The sequence below is a fragment of the Marmota marmota genome, unplaced genomic scaffold (genome assembly GCF_001458135.2).
Source record: "Marmota marmota marmota unplaced genomic scaffold, marMar, whole genome shotgun sequence".
NCBI classification, from domain to species: Eukaryota; Metazoa; Chordata; class Mammalia; order Rodentia; family Sciuridae; genus Marmota; species Marmota marmota.
This window is the reverse complement of record NW_025999900.1, coordinates 10,662,084-10,678,464: the sequence shown is the minus strand read 5'-3', so window position 1 is coordinate 10,678,464 and position 16,381 is coordinate 10,662,084. Positions and strand designations below refer to the sequence as shown.

Genomic DNA, 16,381 nt, shown 5'->3' with positions numbered 1-16,381 from the left:
CCCCGTTATTTTGCCCAGCCAGACTGCGGCACTAAACCTCTCCTTCATGGCTGCCAGCAGGTGGACAGACATTCTGCATCACCTCAGGCCTAAAGTAATGGAGTGGCTGAGCATGGACTGAAATCTATGCAACTGTGAACCAAAATAAACTGTTCTTCCTCTAAGTTGTTTATGACAGGTATTTTGATCATAAAAATACCTATGTGATCCTTTGAATTTCAGTTGTAGTATCTGTTGCAATGTCTCCCTTTTCACTCTAGTTTCACTTATTTGGGTATTCTTTATCTTTTGATTGACTTAGCTAAAGATTTGTCAGTTTTTACTTTTTCAAATAACCAATTCTTTGTTTCATTGATTCTTTGTATTATTCTTCTGGTCTCTATTTATTTATCACTTCTCTCCTTCTACTCATTTTGGGTTTGGTTTGAAATAATTAAGAATAAAGCTGATCCTCTGCACTGCCCAATAAATAAATAAATACAATGCAGTAATCCAGGCAGTGTACTCCTGACAACAGAACAGACAAATAGATTGATGGAACAAGATGAAAAATCCAGGAACATACCCACATATACAAGGTCAACTGACTTTTTGAAAAGGTAAAAAAGCAACTTCACAGAGGAAGGGCATTTTTCCCCCCAAAAAAAGATGTTGGAACAACAGGACATTCATATGTACAAGTACTCATCACAATCCATACCTCCCGAATTATACAAAAACTAACTCAAAATGAATCATATATCTAAATGAAAAAACTATAAAACTATTAGAAGATAAACCAAGATTACACCATATGTATAATGTGTCAAAATACACTTTACTGTCATGCATATCTAAAAAGAATGAATTCTAAAAATTAAAAAAAAAACAAGATAAATCTTTCTGACCTTAGGCAATGAGTTCTGAACCATGACACTAAAAGCTTAATCCATAAAGGAAAAATACTGACACTCTGGACTTCATCAAAATTTAAAATGCTCAGACATCTGAGAAAGACATTGTTAGGAAAATCAAACTATAAACTGGGAGAAAATACTGCAAATCATACATTACACAAAAGATCTTAGACTACAGAAAGACTCTCAAAATTCAACATGAAGGGCTGGGTGGTAGAGTGTTTTGCATGCACAAGGCCCTGGGTTTGAACTCTAACATTGAAAGGAGGGGGAAAAACCCCTCAACTTGAAGACAACTCAATTTTTTAAAAAATAGGCAAAAGATTTTGACAGGCACTTCACCACAGAAGACATATAGATGGTAAATTAGCAGAGGAAAAATGCTCAGACACCAGGGAAATGCAAATTAAAACCACAATAAGATGACAGTATACACCTATGAGAATAGCCAAACAAAACTGACAGGTTCTGATGCACTGCTGGTGGGAATGGAAAAATGTTACAACCACTCTAGAAAACAGCTTAGTCACTTTTATAAACTTCTTATAAAGTCTGTTATATAATACAGTAATGTCATTACTAAATATTTACCATAGAGAAATGAAAATGCACCTTCATACAAAAACCCACATATGGATGTTTTCAGTGACTGTTCTTATAATTGCATAAAAGTGGAAACAATTTACATATCCTTCAAAAGAACAGATATGAGAGAGACTCTTATAAAGGCAAGACTATGTACTAGGACAGAAGACTGGCTGCTAGAAGCTAAAGGTGAGGGCAGAAGTGAATTACAAAGAGGCAGCATAAGGAAATTTTTTGGAGTGATGAAAATGTCCATATACTCACTGTGCTGGCATTACATAAATCTATACATATTAAAATTCAGTATCTTAAATCTGTAAGATTAGTGACAGAGGCTGTGCTCAGTTAAGTTTTTCCTTGATTCTGTGTACAAGTTATCTTTACTGTTATCATTTCTTGGTAAAAGTTATTTCTAATGATATCTCATGTCTACTGTTGATCAGATTTCCATTCCTTCTTTGACATAAGCTGCTATTTTTTTTAAAGAGAGAGAGAGAGAGAAAGAGAGAGAATTTTAATTTTTTTTTTTTTTTTTTAGTTTTCGGCAGACACAACATCTTTGTTTGTATGTGGTGCTGAGGATCGAACCTGGGCCGCACGCATGCCAGGCGAGCGTGCTACCGCTTGAGCCACATCTCCAGCCCAACATAAGCTGCTATTTTTATGCCCACATTTTACACCCACCTCCTTGCTCTTCTCAAACATGGTAGATACTGTTCATTCTTCCTAGAACATTTTTTCTTCTGAGAGCTGCTTGGCTCACTCATTCATTCTCTTCAGGTCTTTTCTTAAATGTTTCCGTGACCACCAGATGTGGTAGCATTTGCCTGTAACCCAGCAATCTGGTAGGCTAAGGCAGAAGGATTGCAGGTTCAAGGCCAACCTGGGCAACTTAGCAAGACCCTGTCTCAAAATAAAAAATATGGGCTGGGGCTGCAGCTCAGTAGCACTTTCCTAGCATGTGTGAGGCACTGGGTTTGATCTTTAGCACCATATAAAAATAAATAAAATAAAGGCATTGTATCCAGACACAACTATATAATTTTTTTTAAAAGAATATAAAGGGCTGGGGATATAGGTCAGTGGTAGAGCATCCCTGACTTCAATTCCCAGTACCACCAAAACAAAAAGTCTCAATGAAATTCACTCTTACTACCCTATGGCAATTTATAGTTTCCAGATTCCACTTACTGTATTTTACCTTTTAAAAATCACTTTAACCTGTACAATTATTAAATAATTTTTATCTTCTTCCTTATCCTACAAGAATCCCACAGTGACTATCATTTTTCTGATCTCAAGAGGAAAATCCACAGGATAGGAAGCCTAGTTTTATTCAGAGACACATTCAAGTCCTTAGAACAGTGTTTATGGAATATAGTATACAGTAACTGTTTAAATAAATAACCTCTATTAATGAAGACAGTGTGGTATTAGTGGAGGTAATATACACAGACCAGTGAATAGAGAGCTTAGAAATAGACCTGCACAAATACGGTCACTTGATTTTAGACACACACACACACACACACACAAATCTACCCCCATCTGCATCTACTAGAGAAGCTGAGACTGGAAGATTCCAAGGTTGAAGCCAGCCTGAGAAACTGAGCAAGACCCAGTCTAAACACAAAATACAAAAAGCTATGAACATAGCTCAGTGATGAAGTACTTACATTAGCATGTGTACAAACCCCTGGGTTTAATCAATGGTGGTAGTGATAAGAGAGGAAGGAGAAGAAGACAGTTTCCAGTTCATTCTACTGTTACTCCTAGATATTTATAATGTTTATAGCCTAGACAGAATTTTAATATAAATTTAGATACTTGTCCTTAAACAATACAAAGATATAGCACTCAAATGAAAATTTAGTGTGTCAACAGAAAATGTCAAAAGCCACACAAGGCTCCAACTGCCAAATTTAGAATACATCTAAAAATTCAAAATAAGAAAAGGTTGGGTGGGTTACCATTCAGGTATGAAAGACTATCATTCTAGAACAAAACATCTGTTTGTCCAAAGGTTTCCAGCTAACTTTGAGGAGTTCTTAAAATTATGCTTGGCTAGAAACTAAGGCAAAGGAATAGAAAAAGAAACATTTTTCATATGTTCTGAAATTATACTGGCAATCCTAAATACGTTAACAAGTAAGGATCCCTTGCCCAGATCAGAAAGGTAGTGTGTCTGTCAACTATATTGCTATGTATATGAAAACACTAATAGCAAAAAATAATTCAGAAAAAAACTTTAAAATTAAGGCGAAAGCTTCAATTCAAATTCTAAGATTCTAAAGGAGGATGCCTAAGTTTATTGGCAGGTTATATATAAGGTTATTGGCAGGTGGTTTTAAAAACTGTGTATTCACTTAAATACAAAGCACACAAAAATAGCAAATGCATAAGGCTAGTCATCGGAGCATTATCTATAGTAATGTAAGGCTAAAAATAATCTAAGTCTCAACTCTTAGGATACTGGGTGATTGTGATTATATTCAAGGACCAGACAAGAATACTATATTTTGCATTAAAAATGAATGATGATGATTTCTTTTTACTGCCCTAGAGTAATATTCAGGAAATATTATGTGAAAAAAGAATCTGCATTACATACTAGCTTATACATATGTGGTACGTAGCCCACAGAGTGGCCCTTGGCCCAGGATCCCTGTCCCCCTAATATTCATTCACCCCTTGCTGGTGTGAGCAATAGTTTATGGCAGAAAGGATGGCATGTGACTTATGATATTAGGATATAAAATACCCTGCAGCTTCTGTCCTGGTCAAGATCACTTGCTCTTTGTTTGATTACTCATTCTGGGGGAAGCCAGCTGTCAAGAAAAGCCCATGCAGTGAGGAACTGAATGAAGCCTTGAACCAGAGCTGACGCCTCCTGTTAATAGCCTTATATTAATCTTACAGTCCTGGCAAAGACTTCAGACAACTACAGCCCCAGCTGACATCTGAACTGCAACTTCATGAGACCTGAGTCAGAATTACCCAGCTAAGATACTATTTACATACTGACCCACATAAATTGAAATGATAAATGTTTGTTGTGCCACTGAGATTGGGAACGACATGTTAAACAGCAACAGATAACTAGCAATATATATAAAAGGAGGATGAGTATAAATAAAGACAGATTTGTAATTATTCTCATAAAATGTTACAATGGAAAGATACAACAAAATTAATGAAAATGCTTATTTATGGGGGAGGAAGGGAACAAACAAAGCAGAAGGGGACAGGGACAGAAGTAATTTTCTAAATGAATTTGTTTCATAGCTTTGGTTCTGGAATCTTCTAGATGTCCTATAAACAAAATTAAATCAAAATTTAGAAGAAGCAATCCCTTCAGTAGGAACATAAAATGAAACAAACTAATCAAAGTGTATGTCAAGTGGCTTAGCCATACTTGACAAAATTATTCAAAGTGAATTTTAAACACAATAATTGTACTTCCTGACTGGGAAATACCTTAAGCTAAAAATAATAGAAATAATAATTCTGTTTTATTCAGCAGTCATGATGATAAATACTATCTTAATAGTACTATTTTAAAAATGAGTTATGTAATATAAAGCAAATGAATGGTTTTATACTTGTCCAGAGAAACCAGATTTCCAGTATGAAAAAAAGTAAAAAGTGTGGTAGCACAATGTGAACATACTTGCTATAGAACTATACATATAAAAATGCTTAAGATGGCAAACTGTATGTTATGCGTATTTTATGACAATTAAAATGTTTTTTAAGAAAGCAAAAGTAAAAACTTGAAATCTTAAATTTAAATTCCCGACAGTAAAAACTCATGATAAAATTGTTTCCAAAAAACACATTTCCTAGACATGTCCATTAAAAAGGTCTAGAAACAAAAATCCACCCAGTAGTAAAGAGTAAAAGTGTGTGATCCCCATATACTACTTCCCTACTAAAAGGAACCAGTGATCCTTGGATAAGTGATTGGTTCCAGAGCTGACATAGGAAATACATAAAATGAGCCCGAACATAAACTCACATTAGAAAGCAAAGTGCAAACAATGGGAACTAACCCTGAATGGATTCCAGTGGCCAAAGAAGGTACAATTTAAACATCAAAACAATAACCATAGTAATTAATTGAAAAACAAATCTTAAAGTCCAAAGTTCACTTTGGGGAAATGACTGATCCTAGGTTGATTCAAGGTTTTATGGCAGGGAAAATACAACACAACATAAAAAGTAACATGTAATCAAAAAATAAGGTACTACTTAAAAAAAAAAAAAAAAAAAAGATGGAGAGCCATACTGAAAGAATTCCTTATGGCCAGAGTTGAAACAATTTGCACAATAAAGCAAATGACTTAATAATAGATTATAAACCAAAGCATATAAATAACAATACATGGGAGTCTATATGGTAGGAACTATAGAATAAATAAGAGACAAAACTTCTTCACTGAAAAATATGTAGATATTCATAGAATTCTGCATATTCCCCATTCCAGGAGGTAAAGCTCAACCCACCTACCCCTCTTAAGAGTTAAGTAGGTTACTCCTGTCAAAAGAATAGAATATGGAAAGGGGAAAATAGTAACTATACAGTAGAGAAGCCTGATAAACTTTCAGTGATAAAAGTTAACTTACCAGTAATGTCATTAAGGGTATCATGTACCTTCTTGTACAAGATATATGCACGCTTTCCAAAAACTATTAAGTTCAGTCTAATTATGAGAAAAATATCAGACAAAATCCAACTCAAGAAACATCCTACAAAACATCTGACATGTACTCTTTTCAAAACTGTCCAGGTCATGAAAAACAAGACTGAGAAATTAGCAGAGAACCCAAGACGACTAAGGAGGCATCAGTTAAATGAAATGCGATATTTTGGATTAGACCCTGGAACAGAAAATGGATATTAATGAAAAACTAGTTAAATCCAAAATCCAAATAAAGCTCGGAACTAAAATTTTAAAAATCCATGAGTCCATAATGACACCGAAAATAAAAACTCATTAATCACCTCTAGAAGTGACTAGGGTTCCATTTCATTATTCTGAAAATAGTAAATGAATGCAAAGATCTAGTGCTTGTTTCATCTTTCCTAAATGAACAGCAACCAAATAACTGATAAACGGAAGTTCATTATTATATAATTCCATTAATACAGAAGAAATAAATGAATTTGAAAATCACAATTTTTAGCACCTAATGAAATCTGTATCTAGTTAATTATCACTAATGGCAGCCATAGAAAAAAAGGCTGATGAAGGTCTGGGGTTGTGGCTCAGTGGTAGAGCGCTTGTCTAGCATGTGTGAGGCCCTGGTTTGATTCTTGGCACCATATATAAATAAAAGTAAAAGGTCCACTGACAGCTAAAAAAAAAATACTTGGAAAGAAAAAGGCTGATGGAGAACTTCTTGATAAATTGATTAATCCCACTGACATCTGAACCCATGATCAATGTTTTTTATTTGCTTGTTTATTTGTGTACATGATCAATCTTAATATCACAAAAAGAGAAATTAGTCATTCTGTGTCTCTGGAACCAATGCAATACAATCTATACATCACCACCTATGAAGTATTCCAGCAAAGAAAGCTCTGTGAGGTGATATTATTACAACCAATTTACAGACAAGGAAACAAAGGTTCAAGTAAATTATTTTACCAAAGATGCCACACAAATAATATAAGATCAAATGACAAACTTATTATTAACCATATAATCTTAGCAACAAAGGTTATCTATAGCTCTTCAAAAAAATATTACAGTAACTAATAACAGAAAAAGTGAGCTACCAAATTTGAACTAAGTCAGCAGAGAAAAATGAGAACTTCCGTTTCTGTGCTACAAGAAAAAAAATCAGTGTTTCTACAATTTCAGTTAATCCCAGTAAAGACTAAGGAGCGTTTATAAATAATCCTCAAAATAGCTTCCATTTGCAGGAAATAGCTGCACAAACATTTTCCATTAATATAAAGTAAAACACTGCAAGCTAATTACATGATTTTCTAAAGATGAAGAAAGCATTGTCTTAATTAATCTTTCACTGAAATATCTTCAAAAAAACTTAACCTCATAGAAGAAGAAAAATACTTATGAGACCTACATTTATAAATAAGTCAAAAAAATTCTGGTTTTGTACTACCTACAGAGAAAAAAAAATGGAATCTGGAACTCTAATGAAGTTCCACAAGGTCCACAGTAGTAACTACTAAACATTACGGCCAGTGTTACAATTAGGATGTTGATAAAAAGACCTCAGTATTGAACCAAACTGTTTTATCTGTTCCTATGCAAAGTAATTACAGAGAAAGTATCTCTAAAGATTATCAACCTCTCCTCAAAAAATGATTCTGGTTAACTACATATTTACATGTTTACTAGAGTAAATATATCCACTATTTTGTAAACCTAACACTTTTTAGTTTGATTTTTAAAATAATACAATTCTGTGACCTTTAAAACTTCAAAAAATATTTTTTAAATTTTTTATTTAAAATTGCATGGAACTAAATTATTTAAGTGCAAAACAAAGAAATTCAATCTGCTTTTAGTATTCCAACTAAAGACTTCCTGTTAATAGCAGCATTCCTTCCTGTGGTACATACTGTAAGTGCCAGATTGGCATGTTGGCCAAGAACGTTAAAGGTCAAATATCACAGCTAATTGATGAATTCCCAAGCCCTCTAAAACTCATTAAGATACTATACAACTTGTTTTTGCGCCCCTGCTAAATACAAGAAAATGTATTTGTGCCTTTGAGAGAAGGCATTTCCTGCAAGTCTAAGTAAAAACTTATGGGCAGAAATTACTTCTATTATTAAGCCATTCAAAACAATTTTTCCATTCTTCTTATGCTTATTACATTAGTAATAATTTTATTGCTTATAAAAACACACTGTCAACAGCTCAGCCCTTCTCTCCCACAAATTTACTTTCTCCTTTCTCTTCAAATTCCTTGAGCCCTAACCAGATTAAATCTTGAAAATATAACTTTAAGATCTTTTCAAGATGAATTTAAAATGTTCTGTTATTGTTTCATAAACAGATTTTTCCCTTCTGGAAAAGACAGATAGTAGGTTTTTCCATTTGATTAATAATTGTTAATCTTTCCCCATAACTTAAGGAATTCCTTCAAAAAAGTACTATTTTCTTTAAAAAAAAAAAACAGAGATTAAATCCATACTGCCCTGATATACATTAATGTTATTAAATGAAGTTTCTTAAGCAATGTATGATTGCTATAATAAATGTTTATCTTTAAAAACAATTTTTTGGGGGAGAGGAGGATATTTTATTACAAAAGATTCTTCAAATAGCTGGAACTTTCTGTAATGCAATATGATATTAAAGGGCCTGGGGTATGAGAACATAGAAGCCTACTGTCATTAAAAGCAGATCTGGCTATTCCATGAAATCAGATCTTATTTTTTTAAATGACATTCTTTAATTTAACCAGTTAACCTTTACTTTATGTCTAAAATAAAGTTGCTTTAAAATTTGTCTTTAAACCATGTCAGATTGTTCCTATGAGAGGATCCACCAAGATTTAGAATATTTCCTCAATGGCATTTTATAAATCAGAATTTTAAAACAATATTTTAACCTTGTGTTACTAATTCTTCATACTTACATATGAAAGGTTCAAGTAGAAGAGTATTATAGGTAGAGTATCCTTATCAAAAATGTTTAGGAAACCAGAAGTGTTTCCAATTTTGAATTTTTGGGGGTGAGGTGGGGATTTTGGAATATTTGCATACACATAATGAGGTATTTCGGGGTGGAATCCAAGCCTAAACACAGAATTCATGTATGTTTCAGACATACGTTATACATACAGCTGGAAGGTAATTTTATACAATATTTTTAATGCACCTGCAGGTCTGATTGCCACCTGTAGAGTGAGATTAAGTGTAGAAGTTTTACACGTGTGGCATCATGTCTGTGTTCAAGAAATTTCAGATATCTGAATATTTCCAATTTTCGTATTATAGTTTGGATATGAAGTGTTCCCCAAAAGGTCCAGTATTAATGCAGGAATGTTCAGAGGTGAATGATTGGAATATGCGAGCCATATCCTAATCACTCCATCCTAGTTTGAATGACTAGGTGGTAACTGTAGGCATGTGAGGTATGACCAGAGGAGGTGGATCACTGGGGTTGTGCCCTGGAAGGGTGTATCTTTTCTGTAGCCTCCTCCCCACTACTGCTCTCTCTGCTTCCTGACCCTGCCAAGAGCAGAACAGCTTTCCTCCACTGGGCCCTTCCCCTATGATGTGTTACTTCACCTGGGGCCCAGAGCAATGGAGTTAGTCCTCCTCAGATTGAAACCTCTGAAAAGAAGAGCTCCAAACAAATCTGTCCTGCTGTAAGTTGTTCTTGTCAGGTATTTTGGTCACAGCAACGTAAAAGGTGACTAAAACAGGGATGTTCAACCTTTGTGAGCTATTAGTAATGTTTGCAGTTATAGAAATGGGAAAGGTGAGGGCAAAGAGCAACAAATATATTAAGAATAAACACACCTATTATACCTGCTCCCCCTCAGCTAACAAAAACTTATGTTTCCAGGTTTGAAACCTCTGGATTCATACATTCATTCAACCATTTATATTTTTAAGCAACTCTTATGCTGTCAGGTGCTATGCCAATCATATGTGACTCTTCCCTCTCAAACCTCCTTTGCAGCCAAGTCCCAATTTGGCAGTGCCCCACTTTTCCCTTTTCCAAATGTTCAAAGCAAGTCCTCATTAATTTACTCAAAATATTAACCACTGAACATAAACCATAGTGATATATTATTATTTATTATTAAATGCACCCATAAAAAATGTAGAACATTAAGAAATTCAACTTAAGTAAAAACCAAGGACACAAAACTATTCAGAGTATAATCACAACAATTTTTTTTTAAAGCATTTCTTCTAGAGAAAGATGAAGAAAAGAAAATAACTAAGAATCTCTGGTAAATGAATACTTTACTTTTCTGCATTTTGTAAATTTTCTATAATAAGCAGTTAATACTCTAAAAGAAAATATAAATGAGCTTTATTTCTTAAATTTATTTTAGTTGGATAACAAGTTATTTCTGAGGTTTAGAACTGCATATTACAAATAACTTGTAATTCTTCTATGCTACTATCTTAATCCTTTAACCTAAGTCTTTAAAATCAAAAGACATTCATCCAGGCTCTTGACAGTACTTCAACATGCCCAGAAAAACCTTTACTATTTAACGTTCCAATGAGACTACACTGTCAGCTTTCATAAAATAAGCTGCTCTTACCAACTATTTCACCATTCACCAATTTTCAAAACTCTAGTGATTTACTTTTTCCCAAACCCATAAGATCATTCTTCTTTCAAAAAGCATCCTAGATCTGCTTTCTCTCCATTGACACTGGTACTTAAATTCTCTTTTCTCTAGGGAGCTACCTTAATTCATGCTAAATATTGTTGCAAAATTAATCTTTTAAACACTGCTTTCATAAAATCATTTGTCTTTTTGAAGAACCAATTAATGGTTTCTGCTTGACTCAAGTCTAAGCAAGCTATGGGACCACAAATCTTCATCGTACATTTTATTTCTTCAAACAAAGTCAAATTACATCAACTCCAGCCCATTTCTTCTGCTCTATTTATCTAAAGTCCAAGCCCAAAGCCCAGTTTAAACTTTACCTCCTCTATGAATCATTCTTCAAAGTACTCCAGCCTACACTGATCTCTCTTCTGACTCTCTATCAGTCAGGACCACAAAATATAACAATAAACATTTCTGTGACTGTTGATTTTGTTTCCCCAAATAAGGTACTCCAAGATGGTTAAGGAAAATGAGAGATATGTAAGTGAATACAGTTTTTCCTATAATAAAAATACTCATACTCCAAACTACTAAGTCAGCTTATTTGAAGTTATATAGGTTAAAAAAATATATCTGTTGCACAAATTATCTTTATCCTGCCAAATTTAAAGACTACAACTTACTAGGTAGGAAAAAAATAATCAGATGAGAAAAGTTTAATTTTGTTTGCATCAGTTTATATTGTGTAATCCAGTACTTTAGGGATAAAATAGAACTGTAACATTTCCCCAATATCTTCCGATCCTCGAAGAAGTCAGGAGTTAAGAAAAGTAGCATTTTTCCTTAACTCTATGATTAATATTTTTTGCCCATTACAAAAAGAACAAAAATAGATTTTTGACACATAATTAACCATTTGATAATAAGTATTTCTGATCAACTTGGCAAGTTACTGGGTTATGAAAAATTATGTTCAAAGAAACAGTGCTAGGTCTCATGAAATAATGTAGTTGCCCAGGTTATCATCATACTCAATTCTTCCTATCCTCTTTTCCTTTCCCAGGTTTAAGTCCTGCTTGTCTAAAGAACTAACTTTCCTATTCTACCAAACCTAAATCTAAATTTGACCCAACTAGACACATTAAATTTTCCATGTTTTAAGAAATTAATAGTCTAGATGGTCTTGAGATAAGTACCAAGTTAATAAACTTTAATATAACATCAATTAATAAAATAAATGGACACAGGGCTGGGGTTGTAGCTCAGGTAAAGCACTTGCCTAGCATGTGTGAGGCCCTGGGTTCAATTCTCAGCACCACATATAAAATAAATAAAAGTCCACCTACAGCTAAAAAAGTATTTAATAAATAAAATAAAATAAATGGACACAATAATTCTGTCATTCAGTATAGTTTGGTAACTACTTGGAAGCAGGAAGAATTAAGACTGACAAAATGGGAAATGGAAAAAACTTCTCTAAGAGTTATTTGTTGGCTTCCCAGGAAAATCCAAAAGAGCATCTTTTATATTGAAATGTCAATTTCAATATAAACTAATATAGTATCTATAACATTAGTTACCTGAAGCATGTATAAACTAATATAGTATAAACTAATATAGTATCAGTGTAAACTAATGTGTATCTATAACATTAAGTTACCTGAAGCATGCCTCCCCTGATTCTGTGGCATTCTTTGGAAGAGATCATGATTGTACTCATAATATCTGTAGTCTTCATGTGCACGATCTCCAAGTGGACGCCTTCTCTGACCATCAAAAAAATTATCGGAGTAATAATATCGGGAACCAGAGTCTCCATTTTCAACAGTAAAATTAACTTCTGTCAAAAATGACTGAGATGAGCCATACTCCCTAGGTACATCTGCTAAACTCCTGGCAAGATAAGAAGGTGCAGATAATCTGTTGCTTTCTCTTCTCATTATTTCATGAGGTGTTCTTTGAATTGGAGTTCTAAGAAAACTCTGGTTTCTTGAAACTACTCCATCTCCAGAAGCTGAAAAAGCATTAGAGCTTGAATCTGGAAGACAGATATCAGTTCGTCTTGGAATTGTTGGACCATGCCGGATGAATGAAGGCATGAGATCTATAATAAAAGAGGAAAATTACAATTTCAATAAACTTTTCTAAAGCTGTTCATTTACATCTACCACTCAAAAATCAAAATACCAATGGACTTAAGGAAACAAAATTTTAATTTTAATTTAAGATAGTACTTGGGTGTTTTAAATTGAGGAAGATTATTATTTTCCTACCCAAGTGAATTTATAATTTGCATGTATATGCTATGTGTTAGCTTAGCCAGAACCAAATGTATTCTGCACACTACCATACAAAATATGATGAAATGTCAATAAGCTTATCTATGAACTAAATAATAATGAAATACTCATGAAGTAATGCATAAAATAGAAAATAATTTAACAAATCAGAATACAGTCTACAGCATGTGTGACTATACTCTGTTTTGTTTCTAAAACTCCATTTTAGAAATTGCCAAAATTCCTTCTTTTGGCAAACATGATTTCAAAGATAATTTGAATTTCTTTTAAAAGATTTTAAAATTAGGCTGTAATTTCAGTGACTCAGGAGGCTGAGGTAGGATGATTCCAAGTTCAAAGCCAGTCCCATCAACTTAGAGACCCAGTCTCCAAAAAAAAAGGAAGGGAGCTTGGGGCTGTAACTCAGTGGCAAAGAGCCCCTGACTTTAATCCCCAATATTAAAAAAAAAAAAAAAAAACAAGAAAAATATTTTATAGTTAGTAATTGTGTTTCTACTCTTGGAATTAACTAGTACTAGTAAATGAAAACTAGAAAGTCAAAAATTTAGGTATGAAAATTAAAAAGATCTCATTTGCAAGAAGAACATAAACACCAAGCCTCAAATTATAGCTCCTTTAAGAATAAATAATTACAATTTAAAACAGAAGATAATGGCAGAACAATGGCTTTCAAGACAATAGCACTACTGAATACAATGTGAAAATAGCTTAGACATTCTTGGTAAGCAAATACCTTTAAAACATGAAGAAAACTGGATATGGAACCCATTTTATTAGTTTATTAAATAAACAACACATAAGGGCACTATTAATAAGCTTCATAAGTTAACACTGAAACAAATTAAGATTGGAATAAATAAGGCTAACACTTTACGGAAACAAAATACAGTTTCATTATTTGCTTAAATGATGTGACATATGCCATGATTTCAAGTAATGTTTAATAAACCTTATTTACAGCAAACAGCAAGCTATCATTTAAAAACACCTAAAAGCGTAACAGCATGTACAACTTAAAACCAAGCTGTTAAAAACAAGTTTAAAAATCAACTTTCAAGTTATTGATACACCCATCTCATATATTTTGTTGAAAGCACAACAATTACTACAATAAATCTATAAAGCTAATGATGTGGACATAATGGAAAAGCATGCTCTCCACCCCTTTCTGTGTGATCTTGGGCAAATACTAGGAACCTCTATGAACAGCTTTCCCAATTACAATATGAGGTAATGCTTAAATCACAAGGTTACTACCAGCTTCCAAGAAGGAAAATTACACAAAGAGCCCAGCACGCAGTATGAGCACCGAAAGATTAACTCCTTACTTCACGAACAGAACGTCCTAAACACTAAGAAATTCAGCCCAAAAATGAGTCAAATATTTAAATTGACAAGAAAAGCAGGTGAGGAGAAAATATGCCCTATTAGAAGTAAGACAAAGAAAAGATCTTGGTAATAACTTTCCTGATGCGAGAGAAATCATTTTTGAGAAGTTTGCCTTTTTGTAATCTCACGAATATGGCCAAAATACAAATTATCTTGGCTCCCCTACTCTGAGATCTAAGAGTGATGAGGCTTTGGGTAGCTCTACAAAGAGCGATGGTCTGCTTTTTACCTTTCTCAGATCCAAGTCCTGCAGCAGGACTGAAATCTGTCCCCAGAGTTTACACTACTTGGGGCACGGGCGAGTGACACCCACAGTGTTTGCAAACAAAGGCACATCTCGACATATTTAGAAGAGGAAAAAATATCCCCGTCTAATCACTTTTATTCCTACGGCATGAGGGAATTAGCAAGTTATTTCCTACAGTCTTTTTCAGTATTTCAAAACATCAACACTGTCATGGGAGGCAGGGAAGTTTATTTTTAGGGGGAGTCGAGGGACAGTAGACGAACTCCTTTCCTACTCCTCACCGACTTTCAATGAATAAACAATTCAACCACAAGAAAAAAACAAACTACTTCCCAGGATCAAAGTGGACGGAGCAGTCCCGCCGGGCGCCCCAGCCCGATCCCCGCTGCCCGTGACCGCCCGGCCAGGTGTGGGCGCGTCTCGCTGCCGACACTCACTCCGCAGCAGAGGCGACGTCTCCTTCTTCACGTACTTCCCCTGCACCTCGGCCGGCTTGGACACTTCGTTTTTGGTTTTCTTTCGGGACAGCATCCTTTTCCAGGAGGCCCGAGGCCGCGCCAAGCAGCCTCCCTAGGGATCCGCGCCAGGCGCCGGCCGTCTCCGCCGCCACCTCCGCCGGCGCCACCTTCCCTCCCGAGCCGCCGCCGCCGCCTCCTCTCCGCAGCCCGGGGTCGCCCGCAGGGACTGCCGCATGTTCGCGGCGCTAAGCGCGCCGACCGCCGCTCAGTCGCATGTCAGTTCCTTCCCGGAAGTCTCTCCTCGCTGCGACGCTGCCCGGGGACGCCGTGAGGAGAGGCCAAGGACGCTGGGCCAGGGCCATGGTCCGCCGCGGGCAGCCTAGTAACCGCTACTACTGCTGCTGCCGCGGCCGTCGCCGCCGCCTGCGTCCCGTAAACTTTCCCCGCGACCGCTGGGAATTCTGGGAAACTCGACGCTGCGCCAGCCGCCGCCCCTCCCCCCACCCGGCTCGGGGCGCGGCGCGGCTGTAGGACTTGCGGGCGGCGCTCGCAGCTAACGGGCCAGGCCCACCGCCTACCGCCAGGAGTGGTGGCTGTGCGCGCTCCCCAGCGTAAGAAGGTCCCGCCAAGCGGGAGGACGAGGGTCGAAGCCTTTCGGACCGAGCGCGGAGGGCGTCGCGCCCTCATACCCTGGAGCCCCCCTCAACAGTTTTCTCTTGGGACTTTAACCCAGGCGGCGACGCCCGCAGAAGTCTTCCCATTGTCTTCTTCCTTGAGTGAGGACGTCCCTCCCGGAGTTTCCCGGCCGACACTCTCAGGTCCACAGAAACGCAGGATTGCGTGGATTTGCTCCACCAAATAATCTAGATGCCTTTTTTGGGGAAAACAATCCAATCAATATTAATTAAACCGACATAAATCGAACCTCTTCCGTGTGCCCCCAGGACAACTTTCTGATAAAGGAAAAAAGTGGCGGGGGAAAAAATGAAGTTCCTACTACCTCTTATTCAAGATAGTTTGATTTAGCATATTATTTTATTTCATTATCACAAATAATTGTCGCATATTTCCTCTTGATGTTATATATTATAACCATAGAATTTTGAGTACTTTGAGCACCAACGGCTAGGACTTGGAATTTTCTATCTAAAATAATAGACCCTACCTGTTTGTTCTCTATAACTTAGTAAAGTGCACAAGATAACATTTGGAAAATAA

General features: G+C 35.8%; 1 protein-coding gene and 1 long non-coding RNA gene across 3 annotated transcripts in view; both read right to left on the bottom strand.

Moving 5' to 3' along the window:
- Positions 1-15,553, bottom strand: part of Sav1 (salvador family WW domain containing protein 1) — a 25,678-nt gene extending 10,125 nt beyond the window's left edge. The window contains exons 1-2 of one of the 2 annotated variants that reach the window (XM_015490888.2): positions 15,143-15,553; positions 12,430-12,873 (exon numbers count right to left, since the gene is read on the bottom strand). In XM_015490888.2, the coding sequence (XP_015346374.1) occupies positions 12,430-12,873; positions 15,143-15,236 (538 nt within the window). In that variant the 5' untranslated portion in view covers positions 15,237-15,553. Of the gene's footprint in view, positions 1-12,429; positions 12,874-15,038 lie in introns of both variants that reach the window. The other variant, XM_048798610.1, reaches the window with a different exon arrangement.
- Positions 5,660-12,423, bottom strand: LOC125615227. The gene is made up of 2 exons (XR_007345774.1): positions 11,251-12,423; positions 5,660-10,729 (listed from the first exon to the last, which is right to left on the bottom strand). It is a non-coding gene; the product is annotated as an uncharacterized LOC125615227 (long non-coding RNA).
- Positions 15,554-16,381: the final 828 nt, after the last annotated feature.